At 35.7% G+C, this 19,057-nt stretch overlaps 1 protein-coding gene across 2 annotated transcripts; it reads right to left on the reverse strand.

The window, feature by feature from the left end:
• Positions 1-3,999: 3,999 nt before the first annotated feature.
• LOC106674256 (glutathione S-transferase-like) lies at positions 4,000-16,572 on the reverse strand. 2 transcript variants are annotated; one of them, XM_014406875.2, is made up of 5 exons: positions 16,512-16,572; positions 6,157-6,293; positions 5,933-6,100; positions 5,656-5,798; positions 4,000-4,934 (listed from the first exon to the last, which is right to left on the reverse strand). In XM_014406875.2, the coding sequence occupies exons 2-5, from the start codon at positions 6,284-6,286 to the stop codon at positions 4,743-4,745; spliced, it is 633 nt and encodes a 210-aa protein (XP_014262361.1). In that variant the 5' UTR covers positions 6,287-6,293; positions 16,512-16,572; the 3' UTR covers positions 4,000-4,742. The 2 variants fall into 2 exon arrangements, with proteins under 2 accessions (XP_014262361.1, XP_014262362.1); XM_014406876.2 differs by having other exon boundaries at positions 6,157-6,288; positions 16,512-16,550.
• Between the last annotated feature and the right edge of the window lie 2,485 nt (positions 16,573-19,057).

Raw genomic sequence — 19,057 nt, forward strand, 5'->3', positions numbered from 1 at the left:
TCTCTCTCACTTCTTTATTTACTTTCACCTGCATCAATTGTTGTGCTTAAATAAATTTGACAGCATTGTACAGCATAAAACGAAACAAAATGAACACAAAAATATTCCTGAAATGGAAGACACTCCTAGATATTAGCAGCAATCATATTCACTGTCAATTAGGAGATCACGAGGCCATTGACACTGAGGATTACTTGGAAGGGTGCAAGATGAAATATGCATGATATTATTGGATAGAACAAATCCTGCCACTTTGTACCACTACCAAGTTCACATTTAGGCCTTTTTCAGCAAGACAGTTTGGTTGATTCAAGTTGCCGGTTGACTCTCAACTAGTTTAGCAAGGTAAAGATTCTTTCTTTGATTTCACACCAGGCAAGTTGTGGAATCAATCTCTCTTCCCAACGGGAGGTCAGTACGATGTTAGAACTCGAAGAAGCAAGAGTACTTCTTGTGCTTGCTTTTCTGCTAAAAGAGAAACAACAAAGGAAGAATTGCAGTAAAGATTGGCCAAAATTGGGAAATGGTCGCTTTCCATCAAATACTGTTGTGCTACTTCCCTCCAAGGTTCGCTTCTTTGAGCAAATTTTATCGCTATACTCCTCACACCTCTTGTCCCACATCGCAGGACTAATACGAATTTCTTCAATGAACTGCTCCACATTGCAACGCTTTACACAGCGAACTCAATTGACTCAACTAGGTGACTGGTGTGAAGGACGAATGCGAAGCAGTGTCTTTTGTGTTGAGTCAACCAGAGGGATGAGAATGTGAACGTGCTGGCCACCCACCTGGGTGGACGTGTTGACTGTGAACGGGTTGGGGCGATTCCCAAACATGCTACCTGGTTTCACTCCTTGACACCCGTCCATTCAACTATTTGAATCAATGAACCACCCCCATCTGAAAGAGGCCTTAATGTCCTGCTGTTGGAAGTGTTTGTAATTTAAGCTAAACAGATCCCCTGACACTTACTCATCCACTGCATGCTATCAAAGGATAATGAAAGATCTACTACATAATTTGGGGATTGGAATAGAAGCACTCTATGGAGTGGGAAACTGTCTGAATCGGCCATAGCTGTGCAATGTTGCCTCTTTCTATTGTCACAATGGTACTGAATCTGGTCCATCTACCCTCAAACCATCAGTTCAACTCTACCAATGTTCCCGTCTAAGGACAAGTCCAAGTTAAACGATCATATGCATTTTTATTTCCTTAAGTCAATACATTTCTTTATCTAAAATTTGCTTGGCATGCATCTTCAAGAGTCTACTATCGGGTAAGGATAAAATTCTGAATTTATAGCATAGAGAAAAATTGCCAGACTTGTCTCACCATAGAGGTATGCTGTGGGGGGTGTACTGGGGCAGCCTGAACAGCCTCATTTATATTGCAAATAAGTATGAACATTCTGTAATCTTTCTAGGGAACAGAAGAAGAATAAACGGCCTCAGTTCAAGGTTACTGAATTGAGGAAAAAAACCAAATACTTAAAAAAAAACACTAAATAATCCAGTTTTTAGAAATTTTCGACTTGCGTCACTTTTCTTGAGTGTGCGATATTTCGATCACTTTTTAAATAGGGGAAAAATTATAGACCCCTTAAAACTAGTAGGAACATTTTCTGAAAAATAGATTTCATTGAATACCTGGTTGAGGTGTTCCAAATATTCAGAAGACGTTTTCTTCTTAAAAAACGCATAGGTCATTCTGTCCATTCCCGGGGCTTTGTTCTTTTATGCTTTATCAAGTATTAAATATTCATACAAATTAAAAGCACGATATAATTCTGCAGTGAGAATGGCGGGGTGGGTTCAGCTTCACAAGTGTTTTACAGTGATAACCCAATCGTCTACCGAGATCTCGCTGTATAAATTTTCTAAAGTCTTTCACAATATTACAAAAAACTTTAACCAAACTTAACCCTTTTTAAAATTTCCTAATAGTTTCTGGTAATAATTAGTTATTTTTATCGAAATTAAATTTTTATACACGTTAGTCACTTCAAGGTACGCCTTCTTGATAATCTTTACGACACAGTTTAACCAATTTTCGCGCCGTTTTTCTAGCAGTGTCATTCCCAGTAGCAACATGGCGTCGAAAAGTCTGCTTTTTAACTTCACCGGCTTTTTTACGACGGAAAGTTACTTTTTTTAACCAATTCGACCAAAACGGGCCAGGATTTCTTGACGAGCAACTTTATTGTCTACACGCCACCTAATTTGAGGAATCAAGGTAATGATTTTTTCTATCAACGACTTTAATTAAAAATGTTACTGGGAGATGATCAAAAAACACTTCACACCCTACAGAGAAGTCTTGAATACACACTAGTATATAAGATTAATATTTTTAAAATTATAAAATTCATATTGGAAACATTTTTGATCTTATTTGTCTAAAAATTGGAAGAATGCTTAATTATTGAAAATATACAGCTCGCTCTTGTCTGCGCTCTCATTCTTAGACCTTCCACATACATACAAAGTTGAGTGATTGTCTAGAGACATGTATAGAAGAAGAAATTAGAAGAAAAAATCATTTATTCTTGGACAGTAGGTTAAAGCTGCAGTTCCTGAACTTTTTCTGTTTCTGGCGCCTTTGAAATACCAGGAATTTTCCGCAGTGTCCCAAGTCAATAAAGGTCTACCACAGTGTGAGCATCATAATTCATTTCCAATTGATCTCTAAACCTCTTATTTTGTCAACAATTTTATTTAATAAATAATCAAAATTCCTAACTTTCTTGTCTATTGCGAAACTTGCATTTTGAAAAGCAATTATGCACTTAATAGCAAAAATATAAAAGTTAATTTTTTTGGACAATAATATAAAATACATAATTATGGCTCTCTTGTTAAAATCCATATTGAGATTGAATGGCCACCAGAATCTTAGTTTTGTGCTTTTTTTATAAATATAAAAATAATTATAAAATTAACATTGGAAACATTTTTGGTCTTATTTGTATAAAAATTAGAAGACTGCTTGATTATTGAGAATTTTCAGCTCACTCCATTCTACACTCCTATTCTTAGGCCTTGTACACGCTTGCGTAGAAGCAGTTGTCAAGTGATTGTCTAGAGACATGTGTAGAAGAAGAATAACTTAATAGCAAAAATATAAAAGTGAACACTGTTTTTGGACAATAATATAAAATACATAATTCCAGATGTTAAAATCCATATTGAGATCGGATGGCCACCAGGGTCTTAGTTGTTACGGTTTTATAATGAAGGGGTATAATTTTTAGGTGTTTATAAATATGAAAATAATAATAATCTTTTATATAGAAAATTTTCTTGGCGCTTTAGCATGCCGCAGTGCATAGTTTGGGAATCATTGGGTTAAAAGTAAGAGTGACTAACATTTTGACACAAAAATAAAACTTGCTGTGGTGATCAAAGTAATAGAATATACCTGTAAAATACAAAACACAAAGGGGTTTAAACTGAATGAGTTAATTTGAAAATTAACATAGAAAATAATTTGTTAAAGTCGTGAGGAGTGGTCAAGAATGAGGTAGTTTAGAAAACATCTTTTTCATTTTTTTGCCGGCATGTCGATCTTTATTCGGGTCATCTTCAGGGCATAAAGTGTGGTGCTAGTCTTGTGGTGTCATATTGGTTTTGGATGAAAGTGTTGTAAACTTCACAGACTTTCACACAAAACAACATGATACCACAAGACTAGCCCACAGTTTATGCCCTGAAGATGGCGTGAATAAAGGAAGACATGATGCCAAAAAATGGAAAAGGTGTTTTTCTAAACTACCTCATTCTTGACCGCAAATCACGACTTCATCAACTTATGAAACAACAAGTCACTAAAAAATACGTATAGAAATTAATAATTGCTAAGTAAATTTAAACTGTAGTTAAACAGACTCTATTTGGAGGGGGAGGAGGTGCATGTATAGGAGATGTTAAAAAGAGGTAAGGGAAGTGGCTTTGCGGATAGTTAGAGGGAGGGAGTTCTAGAATTTTAATGCTCGAACAAGGAAAAACCGGTGCATGTTTTGGGTCATTAGGATTGAAGGAGGGAGATGAGCAGGTTTTGCGGGGGTGGAAAGAGGACTTGAATCGGTTGGACTGAATAATGTCCTCCATTATTCAGCATCCAATGCGGACGATGGGTGTTAATGGCTTGGTAAAGAAAGGAACCAAAAAAATATAAATTTTGGGAAGAGGGTAGAGCCACGATAGGTCCAAGTAAAGCTGTGACACCCTGGACCCTCGGGGGATGCCGAATATAAGCCTGACACAACAGTTCATTAATCTTTTTTGGAGTTTATTTTGCTTCCCTGGAAGCCCACCATATGCAACACAGCTGTAGTCGAATAAGTGGAAGATGAGGAAGGAGACTAATAATTTCACTGGTGGAAAATGGTAGGAGGAGCCAGGACCACCGGAATGGGATGAGGAAGGCAATACAACTTGTCTAGAGACATGTGTAGGGACTGTCTACAGAGAAGTAGACAGACAATGTATTTAGACAGTCTAAAGGCTTTGACTGTACATACTTGAGTGTCATGTTCCTCATAAGTTGCTAAAATTGAATAAGAATTGTCTTCTGTATCCCATTTCATATGGGGGTTAAAAGTTCTGCGATTTTGTTCAAAAGCTTGTCGATTGTTTATAGATAGCTTGATTGCTTATAGATATTGTCTAGATACCAAAATCGTTCAACTTTGTATGCAAGTGTGTACTAGGCCTAAGAGACCATTTGGTTTCAATTGTTTAGTAGGCGAAAATCTTCCTCATGTCTTCCGGTTGGGGAGGTCTTGTTTTAAAATATCTGCTGATCCCTGGCTGTGACATGACATAGTTACACAGAGCAGACAGTTTCGGGAAGTTCGACACCACGTCGCATTTCAACATCTGGCCAGCGTAGTCAGTGAATGCCAGAAACACAATGTCAGGCCATGTGAGCTATACAAAATAGAAAAACATAATAAAATTATTGTCTGTGACATTTATTACATTTTATAATTTTGTACAAATAAAGAAGCCCCTTTAGGAGTTAGTGCTGAAAAAACGTACACTATCAAGAAACATTATTTATTATTGCATAAAATTATTATTCCCCTAACAGTTTGAATGTGGATAATCCGTTATATTTATCTATTATCATTATATGTGATAAAGATGATGATGATGGTGAATCTACATATTAGGAAGTAGGGTTTTTTGTTTGTCCAGGCACTGCAATCTGGCTTGTTCTTCCACAGTTCCTTATTTCACTGTAATTGACTCAAACATTCTAAGAAGCACTGCAGGTCGTTGGCCGTCATTTCTATTGACCGGTTGCTTTGTATTCATAGATGATATGTGTGGCTGTTTATTCCTCCTCATTGTATAATCTACAAATGGGTTCATCCTAGGGAAAAACAGCCACCCATATCATTTTCTAATGTGAAGTGCTCAATGGAGAGATAACCTGGGATACAAAAAAAAAAAAAAAAAAAAAAAAGTCTTGAAAAAAGTTTGAGTCGATTGTACTGAACTAAGATAGTAGGAAAGTATAATAAGCCAGAAGGCCAGAAGACCATAGTGTTTGGGGAATAAAAAACCTCAACTTCCTAGTATCAATATTCATAATCATCAAGTAGGTAAAGATAAAAAGAGAACAAGAAGAATATAAACTTTATACCTTCCCTCCTACAAAGAATCCTCCATTTTCTGCAACTTGCTCTTCAAATTTGGCCAGTGCTGTTGGGACGAAGTCCAATCTCAATTTCTCAAGTTCCTTTTCTCTTTGTTCACTGTCAGGTGTGTAATAAACTGTTACAATCCCTGTAAACAACACGTATTATTAACAAACACATAAGTCACATATACGTACAATCTGTATTTATATTTGAATTTTTCAATTTTTTTCTTTGAGAGATAAATTTCAAAAAATTCGGTAATTTTAAAGTTAAAAATACTTGATCTAAAGTCATCAAGCATGTCGACCATCATATCGCAGTAAGTCGCATCCCATTCATTCTTCCCGCAGAGGTTGAGCTTCTTCGCCAGATATCGACAGATTGTCTTCGACTGTGATAGCTCCCTTCCTTCGATTTCTAATTTTGGCAGTTGGTTCCATCTCATTCCTATGAATATAAATCGTTAAAAGAGGGCTTTTGCATAATTCAAAAGCCTGAATAACCTCTTTTCATTTCGGGCCAATCTTCCTTGGACACCCTTCGATCCTCAAATTTGATATTTCCGTACGACAGCAAGAGTCTGATTGGCTCTCCAAGGCCAGTCATGTTGAAATAAGAAAGCCTCACAGTCATTTCTAAACTGTCAGAAAAAAGTATTAATTGTACAATTCTGAAGATTGTGACTAATTTTATACTTTATCATAAAGTAAAATATATGTTTTAGACATATTTACATTTGTTGTATTGTTATTAAAAATAAACAATAATCAAGTGATAATCAAAAATAAAATGTTGATTTAATAACCATCATTAACCATCTCATATCTTCTATTAATCAAACTTGATTTAGAAAACTTTAATTGTTTCTTAATTAACTTGTACCATTCCCTCATACTTTGTACATTGGTTTGTTCTGTCATGCATCTGACAGACCCACTACCAGTTTTTTTCTAACCACTATTTTTCAGTATTCAGTGTAATTTACTTTTACATTTATTATGCTGAGATATTTGGAGGGTCTGATAAAGAATTCAAGATTAAAATATTCCAGAAAAATACTTTTATTAAAATTAAAATAAATTTCTAAAATAATTTTTTCATTTACCATGTTCATATGCTCAGCTTAGCTCTATCATTCATATCAGTCTTTTGACTACTAAAATTGAACCCTATACTTGTAATAGATAAAAGAATGTCTTAGTTTTTTACATCTTTCCTATAACCACAAATGTCACTAAATCAAAGGCAGGTAGGCATAGTTGTTTCGGTCAAATATCACTAAAACCAGCTTCTTCCTCACTGAGTTCATTCAGCTACTTTAAAATTCATTGGGAAAAATCTGGACTTTCCCTTGTATAAGTCTTGCTGGTTGTCGTGAAGGATCAGATTGGTTCATTGTCTCTGCACATACCAAGAGAATAGATAATCACATCGAAAATGTAGAAAACTAAAATAGACCCTAAAAAACAATGTAGATTATTCCATAGTGTCCATATACAGGGTGAATTGCTACTCGTGCTACAAACTTCTCCAGTAGATTCTTCACCCTAAAATGAACAAAAAAGTTCATATTGTCCATGGTCCGATTCTCAACCATTTCAGAGTAATTTCGCTTTTTATCGATTTTGAAAGATATCACGTCCTGGCGTCGGAAAATCGTGATATCTTTTAATCTAAACATTTCTCTGAAAATCTAATAGCACCGTTGAAATTCCCGTTAATTTTTCAATAAGAAGATGACGGTGGCAAAATGTTTGGGCTAATTTTTTGTGTTTTATTTCAGCCAGAACTACAAAAAGAGTGGAAAATTGTGTAAATCGGAAAGTGTATAAAGTAATCCAGAGTTTCTAATTTTAGTCTCAGAAGGCAGCAAATTTGAGGAAAACTACCTGATTTAATAACGCTTCCAACGCACTCGTCATTTTCTTATTTAGTGGTTGTGAGACCAAGATGTTGATGACAAAAAGAGAAAAAATGGTGGTTCAAGGATTGCTAATGTTTGAGAGTGACTTGCTACTCGTGCTACAAACTTCACCAGTAGATTCTTGACCCTAAAATGAACAAAAAAGTTCATATTGACCATGGTCCGATTCTCAACCATTTCAGAGTAATTTCGCTTTTTATCGATTTTGAAAGATATCACGTCCTGGCGTCGGAAAATCGTGATATCTTTTAATCTAAACATTTCTCTTAAAATCTATAAGCACCGTTGAAATCCCCGTTAATTTTTCAATAAGAAGATGAAGGTGGCAAAACGTTTGGGTCTTTCTTCCTTGACCTTCTAGCTGTTTGTAAACTTCTTAAGCATTACATACTAAATGGGCATTAAATTAAATTAAAAAATTTCAATGGAATTATGATTTTGATTCTCTCTAAAAATTAACGGGGATTTCAACGGTGCTTATAGATTTTAAGAGAAATGTTTAGATTAAAAGATATCACGATTTTCCGACGCCAGGACGTGATATCTTTCAAAATCGATAAAAAGCGAAATTACTCTGAAATGGTTGAGAATCGGACCATGGACAATATGAACTTTTTTGTTCATTTTAGGGTGAAGAATCTACTGGAGAAGTTTGTAGCACGAGTAGCAATTCACCCTGTATATACAGTGCGCGTTCAATCTGGGGGTCTGAGAGTCCCAGAGTCCAGCTAGGGAAGCAACTAACTTCTTCGAATTTTTGTAGGTGCCATATCTGGTTTCACCCCTTGGGTTAGCCAACACAAGACAATGAAATTACCAGTATGGGTTAAATTAATTAGTAGTAATCTTTATGAAGTATAGTCATATATGAAATAAAGAAAAGAAAAAAATCTGACAGACAATATTCATGGTCACATGGACCTTCCGAGGTTAAAATGCCTAAAGTACTGTGTTAATTAGTATTTAGTTGGTCAGGTTTCACAAATTATACCCATTATAGTTGATTTTAATGTATAAATAATTAATTACTTTAGTATTTGTTTATATAAATTACTCAATTAAGCAAGGGGTATGAGCATCTGATTTCTAGGTGGATATTAACATATAATGAACATGTTCATCAGGCTTTATAAATAGTACGCACCAAGGAGGGTACTATCGCCTATCGTTTCTGACCTAATGACAGATCGTAACAGTGACAAACTACCGCACCATAGGCAAATGACCTGGTTTTGTGAGGTCATGGGGTCACAAATTTGATATAAATGGATTTTATTCCTGAAGGCATAAAAGTAAAGTTTGAATGAAGAGTTCTGATTTTTCCCTTTTTCTTTGATTAAACCTAACCATTCCTAAATGCTCCTTTTTATGTTTCAAATCATAAACCCCCATCAAAAGCAGCTATTAAAAAATTTCATCAATCACTAACCATCCAAAATAATCTACTAGTACGACTTCCTTCCCCCCTACCAAAACATCCTCCAAAACGATTGAAACTAAAATGGTCCCAAGAATTCTAAATGAGTGAAGAATGATGATGTTTGCAGCTTCTCTTACAAGTGAAACAACTCTAAATTCAGCACATGTAGAAAATATTTGCTTAATTCAATATTTGTAGTTGTAAAAATCGAATAATTAAAATGAAAAAAAAAAGTATATTCAGGTGTAATCGGTGTAAATTAATTTTTTGCCTGATAATTTCGACGAGCTGCCTGACTGATATTTCTAGTGCAAGCTCTCACATAATTTTCTCAAATCCTTGTGGACCGATTTTCACGGTTGATAATTCGTTTTAAAGAAATTGACGTGATATTTTTTTTTTTCTAAACGAGGTTAATTTCTGCCAAAAATATTTTCTTAAATTCTTAAATCGTATGTGTGACGTTAAAATACTTTTAGCCGATATGGAATGATAGCAGGTTCAATCAGATATTCCGAGAACGACTTCTTAAAAATCGGAAAAATTTTAGGGGTCAAAAAATCGATACATTTAAATTTAAAAAAAAAATGTATATTTACGGGTCTCTAGAGGTGCTAAAACTAAATTTCATATTAGTTTCAAGAAAAAAATATATGGCTTAGTTTTTTATTTGAAAAAAATTTGGTTTTTAGAAAATTTTCGGTTATTGATAAACTTTGATAGCTTTTACTATATATTTATGGCAATTTACATAAAAAACGCTGTAAAATTATATATTCACATAGTTGATTTGAGTAAGTACAATAGCAAAATAAGGTTAAAAAAAGGAAAATTCCACTTTCAAATTTTTGACGAAACCAGGGCCTATTCACAAGAAGTGGCGGATACGTGTCTGATATTTCGGAGTGTAGAATCACCAAAAAAGTGTGGTACAAATCTGTGACCCACCAACCTGGTCGCCTCCTCGTAAGTCAGCAAAGAAAGAAATCCATCCCGAATGACCTATGTGCGATCAGAGCGCTGTTCAAATATCTCAGGACCGTAAATATTTTTAATTGTATGGAGAATCTTTGTACCTTCTATTATGTGTAATGGGTTATTTATTGGTCGAATGTATTTATTTGTGTGAATGGAGGGCTTATCCTCCAAATACTCCGAGGAATACCGAGTACTCTGGGGTAGTGGGAATTATTCGCGCTGTGTACATGTACTTTATTAGCGTGTATGGAAGGTTTTATTCCCAATTACCCCGAAGAATATCGAGTACTCTAGGGTAGTGAGAATAATTCCTTCGCCGTGCATATATCATCTTCCTTGATTGAAGGATTTTTCCATTCCCACTCCTTTGTGGTACTTAGGTTTGTCTGGAGGTTATGTTTATATTCAAACGTCGTGTTAATTTTGTATCTGGGAGCCTTGAACTTGGATTTTCTCTAATTAGGATGATCTTGTCCATATGTGATGAGTGGTCTTACCATCATGTTATTCATCAAGAGCATAATCTCGGTTACAAGTTTTTACTTGTTACCATTCTCCTTTTTTATGAAAGCCAGTGTTTTGTGTAGTGTAACTATTAGATATTTGGCTTCATTTTTCAGCTTGCTGTTCCGTTTTATTACTCGATATTAATCTATGACCTTTTATAGATTAAAAAATGGATTTGCATCACCCGTACAGACAATTATTCAAATTTGCTAGTTAAAAAGTGCTTTTGACTATACGTTGCAACAGAGAAATTTGATTTGTGTAACAACTCGTATTACATAACACGCCGGGGCCAAATTGTAACAAACTGGTTCACTTCAGAGTATAATTAACGTTTCTGTCCGATGAAAAGGATTTTTTAAAATACAATCAAAAACAAACAAAACTGGACATTCGTATTTTTTTCAAACTATATGTATTTTTGTAGGTACATAAATTACAACATACTTATTTTAATGTAAACAGCATTAAACGAGACCAGAAATTCATAAGGTTTATCGGGTCACTTATTGGGTCCATCTTCATTCGTGGGTGTGTTGAATTACTCGAACTCGTTTCGGCATTCCACCATCTTCAGTGATAACTGGGACCACAATAAAGCAAGACATTGCCGGTTCAGCATGGGTTCACCTTTTCGAAGACCAAAGCTAGCATTAACTCTAACAATTTATTACTTAGTACTTAAAAAGATGTATTATTTCCTCTGGCCTCGCAGAGGGCCTTATGTTTCTTAAACATAATAAGCAATCGTGTTTCGTTATATGAAACGGAATCCCATTCTTCAACAAGAACGAGTTGACGCTGTTTTTTGAAGCCGGCTAACGATTTTTAACCCGACTCTTTATCATGTCCCATTGTGTAGAATTCATCCGGGAGAATGTGCTGGCCAATTCATTGTGATTATCCTTACATCCTCAAAGCAATGGGTGACAACTCGAGCTAGATGCAAACGAGCATTGTCATGCATTAACACGAAGTTGTCCCTACTAAATGTAGAGGATGAGACCACAGCATACAGAAGAACTTCCTCAATGTACCTTAGTGCGGTCTAAGATCCATTCTGTATGGCAATCAGTTCAGTACGGGCATGGACGTTGATTTTACCCATAACCGTCTCTCTTTGAAAAAGCTGTGACACACGCATGGCGTTCTTCACGTCATCACACACGGTCACGGTCATCCAGTTAACTTTCCTTACAAAGGAGAAAATAGGTACTTTTTAGGGTACTTTAGGCGTCATAGAGGATGTTTGGATGGGTCCGGTATGAAAGTTGTACTAGAGGGTTAGGATTAGGATTCAATATTTTACGGAGCCTTCTGTACCAAATTCTTGCGGTTTCGAGGACAGAAGGGATTTTATGATCTGTGAATAGTAAGATTTCAGTACGAAATACATTGGGCAATTGTTCGAATGTTTTTGGATTGGTGTAACTAGATTCTTTAGATGTTGGAATGCTTTGGTGAACTCCAAGCTCGATTCCGTACGTCTAGATTGGTTGTACTCATATGTATGTAATGAGGCGTTTGATTAGTAGTGGGAGATTCGATGTGTTGCAAGTCATTTGAGTAGTTTATATCGTCGGTTCAGTTCTATTTTTTTAGTCAAAAGTGGGGGTTCCAATTAAGCTTTTTGTAGATATAAAATCACAAATAGCAGAAACATTGGTTGCTTGGAGAGCGACAGATTGGAGGAATGTGATTCACCGAAGAGTGAAGGTTATTTTCTTGGATTTGATTACGTTGAGTCTGAAACTGCTTTTCTTGAACCCTTCATCCTGAACAGGATAGATGGTCCTGGCCACTACTATGGCTGTGCTTGCTGAAAAAAAGGTCTTTGTGAGGAGTACTGTTTCGGGATTGATAGGAATGTTTGAAGTTATACACTGAATAAAGAATAGGACCAAGGATGCCGCCTTGCGAAACACCCGCTTCGGCACAGTGAATGGGAGAGAAAGATGTACTTAAAAATAACAGAGTAATCCCGGGTGCCACACTTGATCGAAGTTTGCCCAATATAAGAAAGCCCCACAGCATTATTCCTTCCGCACATAGGAGGACTCAATGATGTCTGCCACCATGTAGCACTGATTATTGGTTGAATGATGTTGCAAAAAATCGAATGGATGGAATGGAATAACATAGAATGAGAAATAGGTGTTTTTTTCAGTTAGTTTTGTTAAATTTCTGGTCTGCCCGTTCGTTTTGGGCTTACGACTGTTGTTTATGTTGGTACGTTTGCCTCCTATTTGTAATTAATTTTGTTAGTAGCAACGAAAGACTTTAAATTCCAAGGATCCTCTGCTCCTCCTTTCCATCGCATTATTTATTTATTTTTGTCAGTTTGTCTTCTATTTTTGGGCGAACCTTGTCAACCATAAATTACAGATTCACTAGTTCTATCTCTGAATATTTATTGGGTAGTTTGCCTCTTATTATGGTTGCAGTTAATGCACTATGCTTTGAATAACTGCTTAGTTTGTCTTTTTACCTCGTACTTTAAAGGTTAAATTGAAAAACGGCGAAAAGGAGGGAAAATTCGAAAGGGTGGGTTGAGATGGGAAGTTGGTGTCCGAATGGATCGAAGTCTCGATAGCTCAAGTGGTAGAGCAGCCGCGTATTTAGCCGAGGGTCGTAGGTTCGAATCCCTCTTGTGACACTGACATTTTTTATCTCAACCAATACCTTATATAAAGATTAATTAATTGAAAAACGTTAAAAGGAATTTTAGGCCTAATTTTTCTGGTCTACCATCCCAATGATTCTGATTATTGCTGGTTGGTCAGTTTGTGTTAATTTTGGTAAAAAGATCCTAAAACCCAAAATTTCTAATCCACCTGTTTCCCAATGTGGAGCAGTTTGACAACCACTTTTGAATTTTTTTTTAAACCAATAAGAAATATTTCTCCTCCCTACCATTCTTTACTGCTGTACTTATTTTACTTTTGAACACAAAGTGTTTATTGATGCTTACGAATATTTTTCTCTTCAAATATAAATTTATTTGACACATAAACATTATTAAATTGTTCTTATTTAAAAAAAAGATTGCCTTCAAGATCAAACATCAGGCTTTGTCGACATCATCAATCAAAAATAAATTTGTATTCTCACACCTCTAGCCCACTTTCAAAAACAGCCGGTTTAATATACAAGAACCACAGAACCAAACCCTAATGACATCAAAGGACAACGAGACTGGCAAACACCTAATCCCAACCAATCCCGACTAATCCCGGCCGAACCCTCCCATTAATTCCCTTTGTCTACATAAACCGATGATCAAAAGAGCTGACTTGTCAGTGGGGGAAAAATATAGTGATAAGGCCGATAATGACAATTTTCAAATTAGAAACAAAATATCTATAATTAAACTATTATTTTGTTATTAATTATCTGCTGGGTTTGAACAGTTTTTTATTTTGCATTATTACACCTGAGAGTCTACCTTCATCCACGGTTTCGTAAATAGTCATCCAAGTCTCACACGGTGAGGTCTCTTTAAACACTGAAAACAAGTAGGAAAAAAGTATTTTCTTTGACCCCTTGCCCGCCCAACCCTATATGATATGAATTAATTTACTTGTACTTTTTAGATTCATCATCCTCCTATTCCCCATTGTGTTCGTGATTATTGTTTGATTGGTTAATTTGTCTAGTATTTTGGCTTAATTTCTTTTAGACGATTTTTTATACGATTAGATTTTAAAAGCTTTTTGCGAGGTTGAATCTAATTAAGGTTTTTTTTTTAAATTGAACCTTAAGATTTTAAGTTTTTGGTACGCCTGTTCGATTATCAATCTTCTATTTGTGATTCATTTTGTTAATGATTGTTGCCGTTTCATTGGTTAATTTGATTTAAAAAAGTATTTTACCCTTAATTCAAGTCCACCTATTATAGGGGCGTCGGTGGCCGCAACGGTTTAGGCGTTGGCACGGCTCTCATCATTGTAGTAAGGTAAAGGTCCTGGGTTCGAATTCAAAAACACCGGCACCCTGAGGGTTTATGTGACCTCTGCTGTTGCGGACCCTCGTAAAACAACCTGTTCTCCCTCAGCTTCTTATTGTTAGCTAGTAAGCACGCCTTAGTTTAAGTTAATTTTGTTTTAAAAAATCCTCATAATTATTCAGAAATCGTGAGATGCGGTCTGGTGTGATGTAGGTTTCAGAAAAACATTTTCTTTATCCTGCCAACGTTTCGATCTTTATTGAGATCATCTTGAGGGCCTGGGATTTACAAACATTGTATAAATTTAACAAACATGTAGGATGAGGAAAAAAGTGAATTTATACAGTGCAAAATATATTTTTTATATTCAATCAAAGTATTTCTACTCACTCAAAGTGTTTCTCTTCTTTGTAATTGTGCCATTCTTGCGTGTCGTGCTGAGAGTGCCAGTGAGATATTGAAATAAATTCACTTTTTTCACATCCTACATGTTTTTGTTAAATTTAAACAATGTTTGTAAATCCCAGGCCCTGAAGATGATCTCAATAAAGATCGAAACGTTGGCACGATAAAGAAAATGTTTTTCTGAAACCTACATCACACCAGACCGCATCTCACGATTTCTGAATAATCATCGACTAACGGTCACTAATCACGACACAATCCTCATAATTTATATTTCCGCTTCCTCTTTCTTACCCTCTTTTTTTAATCGTTGCCTTGGTCGGTTTGTCACTTATTTGACATTGATTTAGGTAAAAGGAGCAATAGTCCTTCAATTACTGGTCTGGCTGTTCGTCCCAAGTTTCCAGATTATTCTTAGTGTGCTTCTAATTATTGCTTGCTTGTTAAGTTTATCTTTTACCTATTTATAATTTATGCTAAAACGGGGACCAGCGTAACTTTATTTTTTTATAGTCAACCCAACGAGACTGTAAATAAGGGGCGCAACCCTTAAACTGTAGTATTTACTTAATTAAATCCTTTTACTCCTATAAGACCTCTCTACCTCTGGAGGACTTATCCCGGAGCATAAGGGAAGATAAATTATAAGCCGTAATATTGCAAGAAAAAAATAAAACCCCTAATCTTTACTTTGTATGTACATGTTGTCTGTTATATAATTTTAATTGTATAAAATTCATATACAACGTGACAAACATGGCAACAAGAGAAAAAAAATCGAGACTCTTATAATAAGAACGGATTGTAAATTTATAATAGTGAAAAGATCATATTGAAATTTGTTGATTTATTCTGTAATAGATGTCACGTAAAGGTTAAATGCGTCAAGAATATGATTATGATGTTCTGAGAGGAAAACAAATTGCCACCTTATAAGGTCAAAAAGCATGACTATCCCATTTACAAAATCAAATTGTCATGTCTTGTTTATGAGCTTTCCTCTTAAAATGGACTTTTTTTATTACTACTCTTAAATCACTCTGAAGGCACCTATAAACCGAGGTTAACTAAAAACAGGATCAAGTCACAAAAAGCTTTAATCTACTTGGGTACTTTTAATTAACGTGATTAGGAAGCTTCTCGTTTTACTTAAAAGATCTGACGTATTGCCAATCCTTATGAATAAATTATATTTGGGATTTTATTAGAGATGTCAAGTTCGATGGCCGAAATGATCGAAGTTTTAAACCTTGTTAACATAATTTGGGAATTTTGTCAGATGGTCGATATGACTCGGCCAATATGTGTTATTGGATTTGACATTTCTGCCGTTTCTATCTCGGATTCGTCCAGCCAAATATCTCCAGGGCGATTTTCCGGGTGCGGGATTTCACTCTTGCGAGGGTCATGGCCGGCGGGGGTCCCACCCTGGAGAAATAACTGTGGTTCTTTGGAATGTGGCGTTGATGGGTCTCGAAACTATACGAAAAAATAATGTAAACTATGAACTTACGATTAATAGACCAAGTATTAAATAATTTAAATGCATATAACGATTCCAAATCGACTATCAGGCTAGGCAGAGGAAAAATGACTTAAAAGAACTTTGTTTAAAAAAACTGAAAGAATATTATAGTCTCTTGAACAGTATAAAATTTAAAATAAAGAGTTAAATTACCACTGTAAAAATTGTTTTTATCCTGGTTGACTTCTGGAAAGAAACTGTTTAGTCAGATATGACTATATGAGCCCAGGTAGGGATAGAAAGGAGACAACAAGGTCATGGAGGGGAGTCATCAAATCGGTGGGGACGCTACTATATTTCGAGGATGTTGTTAATTATTGTGCCATTTTATGATAACATATCGTTCGAAATGATAAAAACGACAATCTTTTTGATTACCGAACGGTGATTATCGAATTTGCAGGTCATCGTGGGAGAACGTTGCAAATCGCTGTTTGACTCGGCTCGACTTCCTTCATAGGAATTTTCCACTGATGAGCGACTTTATTTGTTGAACTCGAACGCTTCTGTCAGGAAAAAGGACGGAGATTAAGCAATTCGTAACTAGTATTTTGTTGATACTGTTGATTAACTGTCGTAAATGTATGATGGGTGTTTGTCTGCGAGTCGATGAACTCATACTGAACCGGCGACAGTTCGAAAAGCAGCCGAACAGAAGCCAAAATGTATGAATTTGCGAGAACTGTGGAATAAAATAAAAATACTATAACGGTACCTGACAAAATGAGAGGAACACTCAACTATTGCTAGTAGTAAATGACATAATCACCGATGTTAACAGCTTATAGGCAACGCAAATGGCTTGGTAACAACAGTGAAGGGAAAATTTGTTCACGCTGTGTAGAATAAAATGCATTATGCCCTGAACATTGTAGAAAATGGTAAGAAAAGATAGGAGCTAAACCTAAAAGGACCCACTTATAAAAGCTAAAAGCTTGTTACTCCATCCAAAGAAAGCACCATGGCCAAAGGCTCATGTGGAAAACTCATACGACAAGACACTACTAAGCATTAGCCAGAGATTATGTAGGAAAATTTGGTGAATAAACCGGAAGATGGCGAACATGTTATACACTAAAATGGTTAGACCTTAAATATACAGTAAATGTCAACCCTAAGAAAACATCTCTAAGGAAGCTAAATTTAAAAGCACCCATTATAAAAGAAGAAACCTTTTCCACAGAAACTAAGTATCTAATTATAACCCTTGATCAGAGAATCAAATGGAGAAGTCATATAGGCAATATATTAAATAAGCTCGAGACACAATTAGGCATTGGTGAGAAATTATGCAGCCAAATCAAAGCGAATAATTTATACATTAAAATTTTCAGACTGTAAATATTAACCCTACGAAAACACCCTTTACAAGAAGGAAGCTAAACTTAAAAGCACCCACTATGAACTATGAAATATGAAGCCTTCTCCCAAGGGCATTGGTTACACCAGTATAGAAATGAAACTTTTTTGAGCGATGATTTCATCATATCAGGTGTTTCTGAATGGGTTTTCAGTGCTGATTCTGAATATGACTTCAGTTTTTTCTACCATCTCAGGATTTTTCACAAATCGAATTCAATATAATAGCAAATTTTCTTACCGGAATCAACGAGAACGTCATGTATAAAGTAGCCAAGTTCATTTCTAGGTTAGTTTTTGAATTTTCTTTTCTTGGTTTTCCGTGTTGACACATCATCCTTGCAGTCTCGATTCAGCATCCAACAGTAGTCTGCCATCATGCCCTAACCATCGAATTCCAGTTTTCTGAAAGGAGACACTTTCCATTTCTCTTATATCCTGGTGGAACCTTTCACCATGCTCCTCGCTGAAATTACCAAGATTCTTGGGGAAATAGTCTCCGTGTGAGTGTAGAAAATGTTCTTTCACGCTCATATTGCATCCTAGTTCTTGAAAGGTCTTCAGCATATTACGCACCATACTTTTCAAATCTGGATATTTAAAATTGCCTAAAAAGTTGTCAACGACTGTTTTAAATCCATTCCATGCGAGTTTTTCTTTCATTGACATAGTTTTTATAAACCCTTCATCACGGAAGAGCTGATTAATTTGAGGGCCAATGAAAATGCCTGCTTTTATTTTTTCGGCAGTGATCGCAGGAAATTTCGTAGCCAGGTATTTAAAGACTCACTCTTTTGAGATAAGGCTGTTACAAACTGTTTCATGAGTCCCAGTTTTGTGTGTAATGGAGGGAGGAGTATATTTTGAGGGTCCATAAGGGGGTTATGTTTGATGTTTTTCGTGCCTGGAACAAACTTCGTTCTTCGAGGCCAGTGTTTCACTTTCCAATGTTTCTCTCTGGCTAGAATGTCCCATTCACACAAAAAACAAGGTAGTTTAGTAACCTACTTGCTGTCCAAGCAACAAGCCAATTAATTTGAAATCCCCGCATATCCTCCACTTATGCTCCTCATATTTTATCAGGGTCAGCAAAGTTTACCGAGTGGGCCAAAGGTATGGATGCATATTTATTTCCATTGTGGAGTAACACTGCTTTGAGATTTCTCTTGGAGTTATCAATGAAAAGCCTCCAGTCAGAGGGATCATGTTCGGCTTCAAAATCATTGACATTATTACAAAACACGAAATTTTTCTCCTGTGAAAATAAGGGTTTCGGTTCTTTTTCTCTTGTCTGTACCATGCAAAGCTAACACCAGTTTCCACAGATTTTTATTTTTGAG

Source organism: Cimex lectularius, unplaced genomic scaffold (genome assembly GCF_000648675.2).
Source record: "Cimex lectularius strain Harlan isolate CLEC.00 unplaced genomic scaffold, Clec_2.1 scaffold350, whole genome shotgun sequence".
Taxonomy (NCBI): domain Eukaryota; kingdom Metazoa; phylum Arthropoda; class Insecta; order Hemiptera; family Cimicidae; genus Cimex; species Cimex lectularius.